Consider the following 12,320-nt stretch of genomic DNA (forward strand, 5'->3'; position numbering starts at 1 on the left):
TGAGTCAACAAAATAGTTCTGTCCATCAAAATCACTTCTGCCAAGGAAGGTGCTTAATGGATGCTTTGGTTTGAAAGTTCACAGTCTTTTTGGACTCTTCCGTATCTCTATTCAACTAAATACTGTGTCTGATAGATCAAAGAGATAAGTGACCTCTGCAGGAAAATAGTAAATAAAAATAAGAATTCCTTTAAACATGATAAGGAAAAAAAGAGGATGATGTCAAATACTGTTTTTCTCTTCTCTTTGACCTTTGTGGTCTCTTATTACAATAGAACATTAGAAATCCCAGTCTGAAGGACTAATAACTTTTCTCCCTAGTCACAATGCTATTAGCCTTCTTAAAACAACTTATTTACTCACCTTTTAATCTAGCGTCACCACCAAAGGCACCACAGCCCCAGTTTCCCGTGGCCACTGCAGAAAGATTCTCTGAAGAAACTCCAGGACGGAGAAATCCACAGTAAGCCTGTAGGATGAAAGAAACATCAGAACATGTGAGTGACTAGACACTAACAGTATTTCTGGCTGATGTACTAGGATCAGTAGCTATTATCAAGTTTATGTTCCATTGCCTTCCTCCCTCCCTTTTTTCCCTCCTTTCTTTCTCTCTTTCTTTTGGGGCCAAGGTAGAGGGAAAAGCATAAAATCCTGCGATTATACAAGAAGAGAGTAAGAAATGATCAATTCTAATATTTATTTCTTTTGATGCTAGACAAATCAAAGCCTTTAAATCAATACCAAATATAAATGGATATATCAGAAATATTCAAGAACTGATGGGATCCCAATTACAACCTACCAGGAACTAAAGGGAGGAAAGGCATTTAACACATTTCTTTATTTGAAGGCTTCTGATCACCCCTTTTTTTCCATTATGCTTCCTCAGTGCTCACTTTGAATTATTGGGACTAGATTAGTAACTGTGATTAGCTTTTAAATGTGCTTCCTGCCACTGAAATGCTTGATAATGAGCAAACAACTGTATATATAAAAGGGATTCCTACATCTGGTTATACAATAACCTTTAAGATCCCCTCCAGCTAAGATTCTCTTGTTTCATAGCTCTGTTTTAAGCCAGAATATTTTAAAATTTGCTAGTCACCTGAGAAAAGTACAATATATCCTAAGGATGCTGGCCAAGTATTAATTAGAGGAACAGCTAATTTTGTATATGAGAAGACTGCAGTTTAAGGTCTCAGAGTTTCTGTTTTCCATTCTTTACTGTCAGCCCAGTTGGTTTTTCTGCCTCCTAAGGGTTCTTAGTTTTCTGAAACTATCAGACTATATTAAAAAGTTTAATATAATAGCAAAGCAAATCTCCCCTGGGTTCTCTTGAGTACCAAACAAAGCCTAAAAATATAGCTTACATATAATAATAAATAAAATAAAAAGAATGATGTGTGACAAATGTTCCCAGAGAAAAACCAAGGATAAAGAAAGATGCTTCCATGAAACCCACACATAGAATATAGTAAATTGCTTTCTGAAGTTTCCACAAAGGTATAAAAATTTATTTTACACACTGTCTGGATAGATTAACAAGGCTATTCCTTCCACCCCCTCCTGGGCTGTAAATCCTGACAGATATTAATTATAAGTTGGTACCAGACCATTATTCAATGCTGTGATACAGAGCTTACAGTAGAACTCACAAATTACCTGTGTAATCAGATGCATGGAACTTCTGAAAATCTCTTTCAGATCAAAAATATCAAAGAGTTCAATTTTTTTTCATCAGGTTCTTAAAAGATATAGAGTCTCTGTCTTTATGCCAACAAGGGAGAGAACAAACTATGTCAGAATAGACATAACTTTGCCACTTGGTTTGCTGTCAAATTCTCCTTAACAGGCCTACACGAAGAAGATTTCTTAGCCTCCTGTTGGGGCTGCCTCTCTTTTATACTGTCAGAATGGCTTTAGTCTCTTCCTACTGCCATCTCTGTATCTGGGCTGACATCTTTAATGAGCAAACATAGCTTGGTGAAACTAGAGCCTAAGAGAGAACTTGAAATATTTATATTATTAGGAGAAAAATCTAATCTAAAGGGCTAATCAACTGTACTAAAAACAACAACAACAACAAAAAGCCACACAAAAAAACCCCTCCACAACTACCTTGAAAAATGGCCATAACAAAAAAAAACTATAAAACTCACATTAATTGCATTTGGTATTTGAGCAAAACGAATCCAAGCTTTAAAAAATTAACCAGAAATTAAATGATATGCAACAACTGCATATATGCAATATATGCAACAAATGCAATAAAGTAATTGGGTATAAAGAATAACTGTTTATAATCATTAAATACAAAATTATTTTATTCTGTTTAAACCAAGCATTTCTAAGGTCAGAAATAAGAGACAGGCAGCAAGCTCCTCTGCGTCCTCTTTAGAGAGACAACCTATGTTTCTCCCTCCTACAGTAAGGAGAGGGATCCCTCAAATGCTGGAGACCAGAACACGGTCCCTAATCAGGAATCATTTCCTTTTACAACAGCAATGGGACCCTTTATTAAAAAATAAAGTTCAGATATGGATAGAGACCTCAAGAGGGTTGCCAAGTTCTTACTTCACGGGAAAAGGTACTAGGAATTCTCAAGAGCTCCATGCTGGCAACAAATAACATTTTTTCCCCCCACACTCACAGCCAGAGCACCTGAGATTAATCAGAGCAGTAAGAAGAAAAAGCCAGCTCAAACTCTATAGTCACATCCTGACCTGACATCCACCAAAGACAGAGCTATTTTTTTTTTTTTTTTTTTTACTAATAAACAACTTTAAAGGGAAAAGGAGAAGCATTCATATCTTAGGACAGTAAGTAGAGGATACCAATGAACAATTATCTCTCAGAATGAATTTTGATGGGAAGGGAAGAAGAAAGGGAAGATAAAGGTATTTTTGGAGTCCTGAAGGTACAAAGGGGAGCTTTGAAAAGCAAGAGACAGGAAGAAAACACTAGTATCTAGAGTTACAAACTAGAGCCCAACTGGGAAATAATGAGATAAAGACAGAAATGTAGGACGGAAGCAAAGAAAGTGAAAAATAAAACAAAGAAAAAAAAAAACAGTTGTAAAAATCTACAGGCGCAGAAGAGGATCCAGGAAATAGATGGTACTCCTGGGAATACTGGTCACAAACACCCAGGCACACACACACATGAACAGTGAAGTTAAGAACTTAGGCTTCAACACCAAGGTTATTAGCAGGCCCAATAGATATAATTAAACTATCTTTCATTATAATATAAACAGTTTATACTGTTTGCTAGATTAATAATTTAACAATTATTGTTCCTAAAGAGTTGTTTACTTGAAGACAACCTACTACCACTTGTCTAACTTAAACATAGTTGGTACCAATACTGATTTTCTGAGATCTTAGAATACTATGATTTCTTAAAAACAAACATAATATTAAAAAAATCCTTGGGGCACCTGGGTGGCTCAGTGGATTAAAGCCTCTGCCTTCAGCTCAGGTCATGGTCCCAGGATCCTGGGATCAAGCCCTGCATCCGGCTCTCTGCTTGGCAGGGAGCTTGCTTCCCCCTCACTCTCTGCCTGCCTCTCTGCCTACTTGTGATCTCTCTCTCTGTCAAATAAAGAAATAAAATCTTAAAAAAAAAAAAAATCCTTAATAATCTTTTGGAAAAGGGGCACCTGGGTGCCTCAGTCAGTTGACTGGCTGGCTCTTGATGTCAGCTCAGGTCATGATCTAGGGGTCCTGAGATCGAGCCCCGGGTAGGGTTCTGCACTCAGCAGGGCATCTGTTTGAGGATTTTTTTAAAAAAAGAATCTTTTGGAAGAGAATAAAGTAATATTAATCAAGAGTCTTAAAATCTCCTTAGAGGGGCACCTGGCTGGCTCAGTTGGTAGAGCATGTGACTCTTGATCTCAGGGTTGTGAGTTCAAGCCCCACGCTGGGCGTGGAGCCTACTGAAAAAAAAAACTATTATCAGGGCACCTGGGTGGCTCAGTGGGTTAAGCCTCTGCCTTCAACCCTGGGCTCTCTTCTCAGCAGGGGGCCTGCTTCTCCCTCCCTCTGTCTCCCTCTCTGTCTACTTGTGATTTCTCTAATAAATAAATAAAATCTTAAAAGAAAATGAACCTCTTAGAAATTTCATAAAAAATATTATCCTTAGATTAAATAATAACAATTTTGTAAATTTCTTTTGTTATTTAATCAAATAACAAAGACGTTTATTACTACATTATGTATACTGAGAGAAACTTAGGAACATCTAATTGTTCAAAAATAGTAGTTTAATCATCCTACCATCCATCCTACCATCAATCCTACCAGTTTTATGGACATTAAACATATTATGAAGATATTAGGAAATATGAAAAATATTTACAATATATTGATAAACAGGTAAAATACAAATTATAGATAACTTTTAAACACATTTTTATGAAACTAAATATTCATGTGGAAAGACCTATAACAATGAAAACAACTTTTTGAAAGGTAGGATCATGGGTGACTTTTTTCTCTTTAAAATAACTGCCCTTCAATGGACGAATGGATGAGGAAGATGTGGTCCATATACACTATGGAGTATTATGCCTCCATCAGAAAGGATGAATACTCAACTTTTTGTAGCAACATGGACAGGACTGGAAGAGATTATGCTGAGTGAAATAAGTCAAGCAGAGAGAGTCAATTATCATATGGTTTCACTTATTTGTGAGGCATAACAAATAACATGGAGGAAAAGGGGAAATGGAGAGGAGAAGGGAGTTGAGGGAAACTGGAAGGGGAGGTGAACCATGAGAGACTATGGACTCTGAAAAACAACCTGAGGGTCTTGAAGGGGCGGGGGATGGGAGGTTGGGGGAACAAGGTGGTGGGTATTACGGAGGGCACGTGTTGCATGGAGCACTGGGTGTGGTGCAAAAACAATGAATATTGTTATGCTGAAAAGAAGTAAAAAAAAAAAGAATACAGCATATATAATATATAAAACATACAAACTATGTGTTAATCAACTGTTTATGTTGTCAATAAGGCTTCCAGTCAATAGTAGGCTATTAATAGTTAAGTTTTGGGGGAGTTCAAAGTTTTACATAGATTTCTGACCATGCAGATGGTTGGCATCCCTGATCTCTAAGTTGTTCAAGAGTCAACCTGTACTTTAAGAAAATATAAATGATCAGATGTTGAATTCCTCCTCCATTCTAACACTCTCACAACTAACTGAGCTATATTAGCTACTCTATGTGTTAAACTCCTTAGAAAAGAAATACCAGCAGCTATTATTGAAGTAAGCTCTGGTTTAATAACAACCTCTTTCCAAATTTGTTGATGGGTAATACCAAAAACATCAAGAAATCAATTTAAAAAGGGTAAATGGTGGGCACCTAGGTGGCTCAGTGGGTTAAAGCCTCTGCCTTTGGCTTGGGTCATGATCCCAGAGTCCTGGGATCAAGTCCCACATCGGGCTCTCTGCTCCACGGGGAGCCTGCTTCCTCCTCTCTCTCTGTCTGCCTCTCTGCCTACTTGTGATCTCTCTGTCAAATAAATACATAAAATCTTTTTAAAAAGGGGGGGTAAATGGTGATTTCATGCTGAGATGGTCAGTTTGCTTAATCAATTTCTGATCCAGAAGCCTCTATGAAATATATTCATTACTTAATCTTACTTGAATGAGTCTAACATGGTTAAATACAACTTTTCACAGATGATTTCTTTCTTCCCTTGCTGAGCTATTTGCCACTTTTGTAAGCTGGAGTCATAAATCTTCCCAACTGCAAAGATAATTCTCCTCTAGAATGTCACCCAGCTGATCTCTCACAGGATTAAACACTGCTCCATAATACCAGTTAGATAAAAGGTGACCGATTCTTCCTTTTAAAAACCAACTGTTTGTAGGTCATGATGTGGGTCCAATAGGACAGGTGAAACCTGGATGGAGCAGACTGTTTCCAGAGAGAATAAAACACTTTGAGGGATTGCCCTTTCAATTAATATCTGATGACTAATACCTAAAAGTAGCAAACAAGCCCCTGGAGTTCAGAGATCCACACTGAATTCTGATGGTGAAAACTGGTCCTATGCTCTCTTACTTCCTAGAAAAAAGGAGTTTTCTATTCCTGCTCACTTTCTCTCTGGCATGAAAAAAGTAGAATTGTGTAAGTCATCTCTAAAAGCATTTTAATATAGACTTCTGCTTTAAACTTAAGTTTACAAAACAGTGAGATATAAATATTTAACTTAAATTCTCTCCAAGTTGTGCTGTCAGTTTATGTAATACTCTCTGTTACTGTACTAAAATTCATACTCTATTTTAATAGGTAAATGTAACCAATAAATGATGGAATGCTTTTATTTAGACCCAAAGTTATTTGGATTTGGATTAGTTCTCTAAGTTGTTGATGACATTTAACAAAATCATTTATTGCTTTCTGCTTTTTCAAAGAAAGAATTAGGAAACTAATTCTCAGCTATAAAAGCAAATGTTTTGGAATTTGGCCATGAATGAAAGAACATACATTCATCAAGTGGCTTCTCATGGTGCTAGGCCCTGAGCTAGGTGCTTTCTCAATATTAGCCCATATGCTGATGGCCTACTCTACACCTATGGTATTTCCTTGTCTTATGGGAATTTAATAAATAATTAAATTATGATATGGGGGAGTCCTCAAATTTCCTTAAAAAAGTATATCAAACAAAATAGGATATTGAGAAAAGCAATCAACTGGAGACCTGCTCACAGTATAGGATTATGATGAAAAGAAAAGAGGTAACCAAAGCAAATATGCTTATAGGAGATTGTTAACAAAATGCAGGGAATATTCTTAATGATTTAAGACTGAAACAGGTTAAAAAGTCTGGAAAGACAGACCTAGTTAAAGTAATCTCTATCTGAGAGAAGTTACATTTTTTAAAGTGATTTGAAGCGAGGGGAACCTGAATTCAAGTCCTGAATTCATCACTGCCCATATGTCTGACATGGGGCAAGCTATTCAACTTCTTAAGACTCGGTTCATGATCTCTAAATTGGAGACAAGAAGACTATCTACATCTCCCTGGGTGGTGAAGTGCCAAGTAGAGTGCCTATCATAAGCATTTACATCATAAGCATATCATTTAATGTTAGCTATTACTTTTACTGTTGTTACTTACATAATTTAAGAAAACTTCAACCTGCATTTGACAGAAAAGAATCTCTTATGAACTATAAATTAAATTTAATGCATATTAATATAAATGACGGCAGCTTGAAAAAGAAAAGTACATAACTATCAATCCATCTGCTTCATATGGTTTCATCTATTCCATACCTGAATCAACACTGGACTTACTGGGCTTTATCTAGCATTTAAAGAACATTTGGGAAATATCTATAAATTTGTAACATTTTAAGTGATTTAAGATAACATATACCTAAAAAGTTTGCTTTAAAAAACTGTGTTAGTAATATCTAAGAAGTTTCATTAATCACCAACTAATGCATTTAACAAATATTTTTGAGAAGTTTTCAGAAGCAAGGCAGGGTACTTATCACTGACTGGCTTGAATGAAATAAAACTTTGTCTGTTGTTATTTAAAGACTTACTCTTTCGGTACAACATGGGTTTCCTAAGGACTCTACATTCTAAAAATAAATGTCTTTCAGTGCTTACAACTAACTTAACCTATTCCCATACACCAAGGTTTCACATCTTTAAACTTTCTGGTGGCTTTGAGGATAGGTAAACTGAGGTTAGGGCTATATCAGTAAATGTAGACGTCAATAGGCCATGGGCAGTTTAAAAAAAAAGAAAAGATTTATTTATGCCCAGGAATGTAATTTAAAAAGATCGCTATTTGAAAATAATTTCTAAAACTGAATGATCTAGCTCCTACAGAAAAGTATTTATGGGAATATAAATTTTATCCATAAGAAAAAGAACCTTTAAATTTGTGTTACTGAATGAGTATGAATAAACACATTCCCTTTTCATACATTTCTCTCCAAACTACCTACTGCCTACGTAAGTATCTTCTAGTATCAAACCATGACCATGTGACAAATTCATATAATAGGTGTTTAATAAAGAAGAAACATCAGGTAAAAATCTAAAGATAAATCTCATTCTACTTGGTATGTTATATAATAAAAACATCATGTACTTGGAAATAATTGCCTTAAGGTAAGAGTTTGAACAGTGAAAGGCTTACATTTAAAATGTATTAATAATAAAAGATATTCTTTGTCCCAGAATCTCTAATTTTCAGAGTCAGGTAAAAGAAACAAATTATACCTGTTGATATGCCACAGAACAGCCTTTCTGCATAGCTTTTCTGTGGAATTAGTTAAAAAAATATAAGTGATATCTCTCAAGTTCAACTTTGGAAAACAGTGCATTTACTCTTCAAAATTTTTAAGAGATCTCTTTGAGGGGCGCCTGGGTGGCTCAGTGGGTTAAAGCCTCTGCCTTCAGCTCGGGTCATGATCCCAGAGTCCTGGGATCGAGCCCCACATCGGGCTCTCTGCTCAGCGGGGAGCCTGCTTCCTCCTTTCTCTCTGCCTGCCTCTCTGCTTACTTGTAATATCTGTCTGTCAAATAAATAAATAAAATCTAAAAAAAAAAAAAAAAGAGAGATCTCTTTGAGAACTCTAAACATTAAAATAATTAAAATAAACTAATAGATATGTATAAGAAAACACATTCAACAATTAGATTCTCAAGTAGATCAGAATATAAGATTATATATATCATTATACCCAAAATATATACCAAGTTCTGAAAGCAGTAAAAGCCTCTCTGGATTATTTGGTTGTTCATTTTACTAACTATACAAAAGGGAAGGTGTTTGTGCTAGGATATGCAGAGCACCACAAGAGAAACCATTTCTGTGGTGAGATCAGGGGGAAGCTGAGGGTATACATAATGTCAAATGTGCCAATCCAAGGGCACTCCCAATTCCCTTGCAATGGTACACCCAGTCTGCTGTCATTATCAGAAGTCCATGCAATTATCTTAATAAACAATCTCATAATCAAATGTGACTGTCTTCTTGGCTGTAAAAGATCTAAAGAATTTATCAACTGTTTTGGTAAAGCCCTAAGTCTAAAGAACAGCATTAGCTGGGGCGCCTGGGTGGCTCAGTGGTTTAAGCCGCTGCCTTCGGCTCGGGTCATGATCTCAGGGTCCTGGGATCGAGTCCCACATTGGGCTCTCTGCTCGGCAGGGAGCCTGCTTCCCTCTCACTCTCTCTGCCTGCCTCTCTGCCTACTTGTGATCTCTCTCTGTCAAATAAGTGGATAGGATCTTTAAAAAAAAAAAAAAAAAAAAAAGAACAGCATTAGCACTCTACTGTGTGTTAAGAGTTTATTTACTATGGTTAATAGTAGTGAAAATCTGAGCAATAGGTATGACTCATTTTCATATTTCTGTAATACAATTAGAAAAATAATTATAGTAGACAGCCACTAAGCATCACAGAAAATCACAGATTCTGTCATAAATATGTCAAATTACCTAATCAATAAACAATTTACATGTGGATCTTACCTATAATAGAACTTAACTTATGGTTTATCTGTATTGACCCTGATGGCTTACCTTGTAGAGACGTCAGTAAAATGTGTGAAAAAAATTTTTTAGCGCTCATTCATTTCTATACAGTTTTACAATAATAATGTTCCAAACCAAGTAAAAGTACTTGATGGGCTAAATGCATGTGTGGGGCTTAACATCAAGCAACAGCTTATCTGGCATCAGTAATCAAGCAATTATGAAATGGAAAGTACATCTTGTACAAGCTGACAGACCCATTAAATCAGGAGAGCTGTGGGCAGACATACTGACATTGCCAAGAATTACCAGAAAGCATTAATTTCAGCATTAATAAAATGGCAGTAAATAGATGACAGCTGCCAGATGAAGTAAGAAATGAGGTTACTGGCCTTGTTAAGCTCTCGTCTGATTTTCTCAGGCACAAACTGGTCGAGGTAGCGTCTGAAGTGAAGGGCATCGATGGCGACGATTTCAGTGCCACGCCGCTGCCAGGCATCCCTGAGGCAGGAGGGAAGGGGGAAGATGATGAGTGGGGAAAGACACTCACAAAATGTAACTCTCGGGAGGTGGGGTTTCTGAGAGTTTGGCAGGGCTAAAATATTAAAAACAAACCAACAAACCAGTAGCTATGGGTCTCAGCAAAACAAGAGGGCAGAAAGTAACATTTTTAGATTTCAAGGCATACACATTATGGACTATTAGGCATTAAATAGTAAAATGAAAAATTAGCATGAGATGACAAATACGACATAGTGTAAACATACATCATTTACAGTAAGTCTCAGAAGTTAAAGGATTTGGGGGCAAACAAAAGGAACTTCATTCTCAGTTTTCCTCTAATACGGAAAACATGGCATTTGTATTTTGACAAAAGCCAAAAAAAGTGCTCATTATTCCTTTGCTTTCAGAGACCTGCTCTTTGGGTCTTGGGTTTTATAATATCACCTTCTATCATCCAAAACATAATCCCAAGAAGTGTAACAAAAAATGTGTTATGATTCAGTACAACATTCTACCTACTGTGCTCAATTGCTGATGGTGTGAAACTATTTTTAAAAAGACAAAGAAGTAAAGCAGACAGTAACACACTGTCTGTGGAAATAGGAAGGACTGGATGAGATGACTTTGGAAACATGAAATTCCAAATATTCTAATCCTGCCTTTACAGATTGCATAAACTGACATGCCAAGCAACTTTTCACACTGAAGAAAGGCAACCAAAACCTTCATGTTAGCCTGTAAATAATAATCAGGAATTAAATATCCACATAGGTAATTGTTACAACCAAATACTTTAACCAAAACAAAAGGAAAGAGACCTGGGGCTGGACTTGAGATATTACAAAGAGTAAATTGGCATGGACAGATGGGCAATTGCTGATTTCAATGCAACGGCTCTTTTTCATTAATGCACGCACGCGCGCGCACACACACACACACACACACACACACACACACACACACACCCCACCCCCACAAGAGCTTTCAGGCATCATTTCTTTTTGTTTCTTCTTTCTCCAAATTTTAATTATAATATTAGTTTCAGGTGTACAATTTAGGGATTCACTACTTAAAACAACACTCTATGCTCATCACAAGTGTGCTCCTTAATCCCCGTCATCTGCCTAACCCATCCATTCCCTCCCCTCCAGTAACCCTCATTTTGTGCTCCATAGTTAAGAGTCTGTTTTCTGGGACACCTGGGTGGCTCAGTTAGTTAAAGCATCTGCCTTCAGTTCAGGTCATGATCTCAGGGTCCTAGAATCAAGCCCTGCATTGGGCTTCCTGCTCAGTGGGGATTCTGTCTCTCCCTCTGCATGCCTCTCCCCTTGCTTGTGCTCTCTGAAATAAATAAATAAAATCTTTAAAAAAAAAAAAAAGTTTGTTTTCTGGTTTGTTTCTCTCTCTTCCCTACCCATGTTCATTTGTTGTTTCTTAAATTCCAGAGGAGTGAAATCATATGGTATTTGTCTTTCTCTGACTGACTTATTTCACTTAGCATCATATTCTCTAGCTTGATCTATGTCACTGCAATGTCAAAATTTCATTCTCTTTTATGGCTGAGTAATATTTCATTATTCCAATATTATATGTGTATATAATGGACTATATGGGGGATATGTGCACCCTGATGTTTATAGCAGCATTATCAACAATAGCCAAACTATGTAAAGAGCCTAGATGTCCATCAATAAATGAATGGGTAAAGAAGATGTGGAGGGGGTGTGTGTGTGTGTGTGTCTCCGTGTGTGTGTGTATAAAGGAATATAATGCAGCCACCGAAAAACCCCCGAAATTTTACCATTTGCAACAAAGTGGATGGAACTAGAGGGTATTATGATAAGCAAAATAAGTCAGAGAAAGAATTATCATAAGATTTCACTGACATGAGGGATTTGAGAAAGACAGAGGATCATAGGGGAAGGGAGGGAAAAATGAAACAAGACAAAAACCAGACAGGAAGAGAAACCATAAGAGACTCTTAATGTCAGGAAGCAAACGGAGGGTAGCTGGAGTAGAGGGGGATGGTGGGTGGAGCAGGGGTGGGGAGGGTTTGTGCTATGGTGAGCACTGTGAATTGTGTAAGACTAATGAATCACAGACCTGTACCCCTAAGACAAATAATACATTATATATTGGAAGCGAACCATAAGAGACTATGGACTCTGAAAAACAACCTGAGGGTTTTGAAGGGTCAGGGGTGGGAGGTTGGGGCAACCTGAGGGTTTCGAAGGGTCAGGGGTGGGAGGTTGGGGGAACAGGTGGTGGGTAATGGAGAGGGCACGTTTTGCATGGAGCACTGGGTGTT

At 37.1% G+C, this 12,320-nt stretch overlaps 1 protein-coding gene and 1 non-coding gene across 8 annotated transcripts in view; one reads left to right on the forward strand and one right to left on the reverse strand.

The window, feature by feature from the left end:
* Nucleotides 1–12,320, reverse strand: part of PARG (poly(ADP-ribose) glycohydrolase) — a 123,196-nt gene that overhangs the window by 14,375 nt on the left and 96,501 nt on the right. For all 7 annotated transcript variants that reach the window (XM_046027969.1, XM_046027968.1, XM_046027972.1 and 4 more), the window contains 2 exons: nucleotides 9,901–10,009; nucleotides 364–469 (listed from right to left, as the gene is read on the reverse strand). In XM_046027969.1, coding sequence (XP_045883925.1) covers nucleotides 364–469; nucleotides 9,901–10,009 — 215 coding nt within the window. The remainder of the gene's footprint in view (nucleotides 1–363; nucleotides 470–9,900; nucleotides 10,010–12,320) is intronic.
* TRNAK-CUU lies at nucleotides 3,856–3,928 on the forward strand. Its single transcript has one exon. It is a non-coding gene; the product is annotated as a tRNA-Lys (tRNA).

The sequence above is a fragment of the Meles meles genome, chromosome 13 (assembly GCF_922984935.1).
Source record: "Meles meles chromosome 13, mMelMel3.1 paternal haplotype, whole genome shotgun sequence".
Taxonomy (NCBI): Eukaryota; Metazoa; Chordata; class Mammalia; order Carnivora; family Mustelidae; genus Meles; species Meles meles.